Source organism: Schistocerca piceifrons, chromosome 4 (assembly GCF_021461385.2).
Source record: "Schistocerca piceifrons isolate TAMUIC-IGC-003096 chromosome 4, iqSchPice1.1, whole genome shotgun sequence".
NCBI lineage: Eukaryota > Metazoa > Arthropoda > Insecta > Orthoptera > Acrididae > Schistocerca > Schistocerca piceifrons.
Window position 1 is genome coordinate 661,130,316 of NC_060141.1, and position 6,943 is coordinate 661,137,258.

The 6,943-nt window shown below is 43.8% G+C and overlaps 1 protein-coding gene across 1 annotated transcript in view; it reads left to right on the forward strand.

The window, feature by feature from the left end:
• The window catches only part of LOC124796098 (lathosterol oxidase-like), a 106,595-nt gene extending 105,898 nt beyond the window's left edge, over positions 1–697 (forward strand). Inside the window, exon 6 of the mRNA XM_047260184.1 lies at positions 485–697. Within this exon, the coding sequence (XP_047116140.1) occupies positions 485–697 (213 nt within the window). The remainder of the gene's footprint in view (positions 1–484) is intronic.
• The last annotated feature ends 6,246 nt before the right edge of the window (positions 698–6,943 follow it).

The window sequence follows — 6,943 nt, forward strand, 5'->3', positions numbered from 1 at the left end:
TTTTCCTTATACCTCCGCCTGATGTCTCACCTGATAAGACATGCCTTTTTATAGTACCTAGTGCTACCATTTTTTGAAAACTAGAATATCATCTGAAGTCACCACTTTGATGAGAAACACTTTCCCTCAGCATTGTGGCACAACGAGTACAGAGTCTACTATACAATAACTGCTTATTATTGTTGACATTTAGTTTGTCTCCACACTTCTGGAATCTTTTCTGTTTTCCGAGTGTTCTCATAAGTCAAGTCCATGGTCTCTTAAAAATTTTGGTTCTGACCTTTTCTATAAGTCTCCTGTAATCGAGTCATCGCCAGTTGTTTGGTTGATTTTGAGGTATTTTTTATGTTTTCATAAATGTCTAGCTCCGTTGATGTGCATTCTTCCTCGGCGTTTTGTGGCATTGCTGAAAATTCTAATGGAATTGTTGGAACTGTTTTTTGTGTGGCGTAAATTCAGTGGAACGCTTAATATATTTTCGCAGCTGCACGGAACGTACCGGCAGAAGGACCGGCTGTACACGGAAGACACGTTCTACGGCCGTGGCAAGGCGCTGTCGGAGGCTACAGAAGAAGAGCGCCAGCAGGACCTCACTGAGCGGCTGTCTGAGAACCCGCGCGCCTACCGTAGTGGCACGCTCGAGTACAAGCTGGAAGGGGCCGAAGCCGCGACTCGTAAGCGGGCGGCCGCCCACTGACAACCGCGCATGCGCCGTTGAAGTCTTCTCAGCCACACTGCTTTCTGCTGCCTTGCTGGTCACAGCTAGTTCGTGGAACCTGTGGATATTTAAGTAAATGCAGGGTCGTTGTGTATATTCATAATTACGGATGTCGGAATACCAATAAATACTCTTTTCGTGACTCTTCTTTTTTACTTCTTTTTCTGATACAGAACAACTACAGAAGTAAGGTCGAATTCTGCGCAGACGAATAACGTCTTCAAAATCAAGCACAGGCATCTGTTTTAAACCGGGCAAATTTTCTGCAGAATTCGACAGGCTTTTACTAACACAGTAGTAAGATTTTGATACCTTTCAGAAAAATTATAACTTAAAGCTAGACCGAAACCATGCACTGTAGTATAGCTACGATGTGAAGTTTCTGTTCTTCCGTTTGCTTCAGGACTTAACTAATCCTTCCTTGGCAATTTTTCTTTCTCGTGCCTCTTCAGAAACTATCAGTCTTTCTCCTTTGCGTCTTTCTTCTTACAGTACTCACTTTGTTTTCACATCCATCCACAACAGTCATTAAATTACTCTGAATAATTTTATTCATATCCCTTTAAAAAAAAGGATGGGAAAACATCCTTCCACAATTCCAGCGCTCCAAGTGATTACATTTCATTGCTCTTCCTTTTCTATCCACAGAATCTGTGTATTTCCCTCCTTCTCCTAAGCTTTCTTTCATTGCTCCGATATTTTTCGTTTCCAACCATTATTCAGTAAGGTTTTTATCTCTCGTAATTACTTAATCGTTCTTTTTGTTCATAGAGTGTATTACCCATCTTAATGTAAATAATCTGATATAATAAATTTACAGATATGTTGTATATGGTGTTGCATTCATAAAGCATATATAGTAACATATGGTGTGTATAGAAATTAAAACATCTGATAATCAAGTATTGAGGTCAAAAGCAGTCATTGCCATTAAATTAATCCTGTGTCAACAATGTTCAATCATTAGTGACATTGGAGGATAAGGATAAATATTTTGTCACTTTCATGTGAAGGGCTTATTTCAATAGTGGTGCAAGTCCATTTTTGTTCATATTGAGATACAGAGACCTAAAGTTAAATGAGCGTTGCAAAATCTGCAGTTGCTAGAGATAAACCTTTCTTTCTGTTTGTTTGGCTCATTAATTTCAGAAGCATTATAGACAGAAAAGTGGAGGTAATGGACTTGTACCACCATTGCAATAAGCTCTTCATCTGTTTCGCACCGTCAGTACTGTGCCCAGAGATTTCATTCTCTTTGCGTATTTCAGTAGCAACGCAATGCAAGTATTGTATTAAGTGCCAATTTATGTGACACAGAATTTGGTTTCACAAAACTGATTCCGTTTTACTCATTATCACGGTATATTATGTACGCTAATTCAACTGTAACGTATTAAAACGTCACCAGATTTAAAAACGACTACAATGCTGTAGAATATTGGTTTACCAACGATATAAATAAAGAATAATTACTTTTAATGTCAAATGTTCTTACGACGTACATTTCCTAAAATCATTAGCATCAGCTCACGTTGACGTAAACGTACTGACACAATTAATTTCACATTTCTTCCCATACTCCATGTGTTCTGTTTACTGTGCAAATTATTCTATGGTGGTTCTAACGAAAGTCTGATTCACATAGAATGTTCCCGTGATAATGACGCGAACTTTAAGTAGTAATAGAAAATAGCAAGTGCATCAATTTTAGAGAAAGAATACTGTTACAGGCCCCCCCATGAACCATGGACCTTGCCGTTGGTGGGGAGGCTTGCGTGCCTCAGCGATACAGATAGCCGTACCGTAGGTGCAACCACAACGGAGGGGTATCTGTTGAGAGGCCAGACAAACGTGTGGTTCCTGAAGAGGGGCAGCAGCCTTTTCAGTAGTTGCAAGGGCAACAGTCTGGATGATTGACTGATCTGGCCTTGTAACAATAACCAAAACGGCCTTGCTGTGCTGGTACTGCGAACGGCTGAAAGCAGGGGGAAACTACGGCCGTAATTTTTCCCGAGGGCATGCAGCTTTACTGTATGATGATGGCGTCCTCTTGGGTAAAATATTCCGGATGTAAAACAGTCCCCCATTCGGATCTCCGGGCGGGGACTACTCAAGAGGATGTCGTTATCAGGAGAAAGAAAACTGGTGTTCTACGGATCGGAGCGTGGAATGTCAGTTCCCTTAATCGGGCAGGTAGGTTAGAAAATTTAAAAAGGGAAATGGATAGGTTAAAGTTAGATATAGTGGGAATTAGTGAAGTTCGGTGGCAGGAGGAACAAGACTTCTGGTCAGGTGACTACAGGGTTATAAACACAAAATTAAATAGGGGTAATGCAGGAATAGGTTTAATAATGAATAGTAAAATAGGAATGCAGGTAAGCTACTACAAACAGCATAGTGAACGCATAATTGTGGCCAAGATAGATACGAAGCCCACACCTACTACAGTAGTACAAGTTTATATGCCAACTAGCTCTGCAGATGACGAAGAAATTGAAGAAATGTATGATGAAATAAAAGAAATTATTCAGATAGTGAAGGGTGACGAAAATTTAATAGTCTTGCGTGACTGGAATTCGGTAGTAGGAAAAGGGAGAGAAGGAAACGTAATAAGTGAATATGGATTGGGGCTAAGAAATGAAAGAGGAAGCCGCCTGGTAGAATTTTGCACAGATCACAACTTAATCATAGCTAACACTTGGTTCAAGAATCATAAAAGAAGGCTGTATACATGGAAGAAGCCTGGAGATGCTGACAGGTTTCAGATAGATTATACACTCCTGGAAATTGAAATAAGAACACCGTGAATTCATTGTCCCAGGAAGGGGAAACTTTATTGACACATTCCTGGGGTCAGATACATCACATGATCACACTGACAGAACCACAGGCACATAGACACAGGCAACAGAGCATGCACAATGTCGGCACTAGTACGGTGTATATCCACCTTTCGCAGCAATGCAGGCTGCTATTCTCCCATGGAGACGATCGTAGAGATGCTGGATGTAGTCCTGTGGAACGGCTTGCCATGCCATTTCCACCTGGCGCCTCAGTTGGACCAGCGTTCGTGCTGGACGTGCAGACCGCGTGAGACGACGCTTCATCCAGTCCCAAACATGCTCAATGGGGGACAGATCCGGAGATCTTGCTGGCCAGGGTAGTTGACTTACACCTTCTAGAGCACGTTGGGTGGCACGGGATACATGCGGACGTGCATTGTCCTGTTGGAACAGCAAGTTCCCTTGCCGGTCTAGGAATGGTAGAACGATGGGTTCGATGACGGTTTGGATGTACCGTGCACTATTCAGTGTCCCCTCGACGATCACCAGTGGTGTACGGCCAGTGTAGGAGATCGCTCCCCACACCATGATGCCGGGTGTTGGCCCTGTGTGCCTCGGTCGTATGCAGTCCTGATTGTGGCGCTCACCTGCACGGCGCCAAACACGCATACGACCATCATTGGCACCAAGGCAGAAGCGACTCTCATCGCTGAAGACGACACGTCTCCATTCGTCCCTCCATTCACGCCTGTCGCGACACCACTGGAGGCGGGCTGCACGATGTTGGGGCGTGAGCGGAAGACGGCCTAACGGTGTGCGGGACCGTAGCCCAGCTTCATGGAGACGGTTGGGAATGGTCCTCGCCGATACCCCAGGAGCAACAGTGTCCCTAATTTGCTGGGAAGTGGCGGTGCGGTCCCCTACGGCACTGCGTAGGATCCTACGGTCTTGGCGTGCATCCGTGCGTCGCTGTGGTCCGGTCCCAGGTCGACGGGCACGTGCACCTTCCGCCGACCACTGGCGACAACATCGATGTACTGTGGAGACCTCACGCCCCACGTGTTGAGCAATTCGGCGGTACGTCCACCCGGCCTCCCGCATGCCCACTATACGCCCTCGCTCAAAGTCCGTCAACTGCACATACGGTTCACGTCCACGCTGTCGCGGCATGCTACCAGTGTTAAAGACTGCGATGGAGCTCCGTATGCCACGGCAAACTGGCTGACACTGACGGCGGCGGTGCACAAATGCTGCGCAGCTAGCGCCATTCGACGGCCAACACCGCGGTTCCTGGTGTGTCCGCTGTGCCGTGCGTGTGATCATTGCTTGTACAGCCCTCTCGCAGTGTCCGGAGCAAGTATGGTGGGTCTGACACACCGGTGTCAATGTGTTCTTTTTTCCATTTCCAGGAGTGTATAATGGTAAGACAGAGATTTAAGAACCAGCTTTTAAATTGTAAGACATTTCCAGGGGCAGATGTGGACTCTGACCGCAATCTATTGGTTATGACCTGTAGATTAAAACTGAAGAAACTGCAAAAAGGTGGGAATTTAAGGAGATGGGACCTGGATAAACTGAAAGAACCAGAGGTTGTATAGAGTTTCAGGGAGAGCATAAGGGAACAATTGACAGGAATTTGGGAAAGAAACAGTAGAAGAAGAATGGGTAGCTTTGAGGGATGAAGTAGTGAAGGCAGCAGAGGATCAAGTAGGTAAAAAGACGAGGGCTAGTAGAAATCCTTGGGTAACAGAGGAAATATTGAATTTAATTGATGAAAGGAGAAAATATAAAAATGCAGTAAATGAAGCAGGCAAAGGAATACAAACGTCTCAAAAATGAGATCGACAGGAAGTGCAAAACGGCTAAGCAGGGATGGCTAGAGGACAAATGTAAGGATGTAGAGGCCTATCTCACTAGGGGTAAGATAGATACTGCCTACAGGAAAAGTAAAGAGACCTTTGGAGATAAGAGAACCATTTGTATGAACATCAAGAGCTCAGATGGAAACCCAGTTCTAAGCAAAGAGGGGAAAGCAGAAAGGTGGAAGGAGTATATACAGCGTCTATACAAGGGCGATATACTTGAGGACAATATTATGGAAATGGAAGAGGATGTAGATGAAGATGAAATGGGAGATCCGATACTGTGTGAAGAGTTTGACAGAGCACTGAAAGACCTGAGTCGAAACAAGGCCCCCGGAGTAGATAACATTCCATTGGAACTACTGACGGCCTTGGGAGAGCCAGTCCTGACAAAATTCTACCATCTGGTGAGCAAGATGTAGGAAACAGGCGAAATACCCTCAGACTTCAAGAAGAATATAATAATTCCAATCCCAAAGAAAGCAGGTGTTGACAGATGTGAAAATTACCGAACTATCAGTTTAATAAGTCACAGTTACAAAATACTAACGCGGATTCTTTACAGACGAATGGAAAAACTAGTAGAAGCCGACCTTGGGGAAGATCAGTTTGGATTCCGTAGAAATGTTGGAACACGTGAGGCAATACTGACCCTACGACTTATCTTAGAAGCTAGATTAAGGAAGGGCAAACCTACGTTTCTAGCATTTGTAGAAAGCTTTTGACAATGTTGACTGGAATACTCTCTTTCAAATTCTGAAGGTGGCAGGGGTAAAATACAGGGAGCGAAAGGCTATTTACAATTTGTACAGAAACCAGATGGCAGTTATAAGAGTTGAGGGACATGAAAGGGAAGCAGTGGTTGGGAAGGGAGTGAGACAGGGTTGTAGCCTCTCCCCGATGTTATTCAATCTGTATATTGAGCAAGCAGTGAAGGAAACAAAAGAAAAATTTGGAGTAGGTATTAAAATCCATGGTGAAGAAATAAAAACTTTGAGGTTCGCCGATGACGTAATTCTGTCAGAGACAGCAAAGGACTTGGAAGAGCAGTTGAATGGAATGGATAGGGTCTTGAAAGGAGGATATAAGATGAACATCAACAAAGGCAAAACGAGGATGATGCAATGTAGTCGAATTAAGTCGGGTGATGCTGAGGGAATTAGATTAGGAAATGAGAGACTTAAAGTAGTAGAGGAGTTTTGTTATTTGGGGAGCAAAATAACTGATGATGGTCGAAGTAGAGGAGATATAAAATGTAGACTGGCAATGGCAAGGAAAGCGTTTCTGAAGAAGAGAAATTTGTTAACATCGAGTATAGATTTAAGTGTCAGGAAGTCATTTCTTAAAGTATTTGTATGGAGTGTAGCCATGTATGGAAGTGAAACATGGACGATAAATAGTTTGGACAAGAAGAGAATAGAAGCTTTCGAAATGTGGTGCTACAAGAGAATGCTGAAGATTAGATGGGTAGATCACATAACTAATGAGGAAGTATTGAATAGGTTTGGGGAGAAGAGAAGTTTGTGGCACAACTTCACCAGAAGAAGGGATCGGTTGGTAAGACATGTTCTGAGGCATCA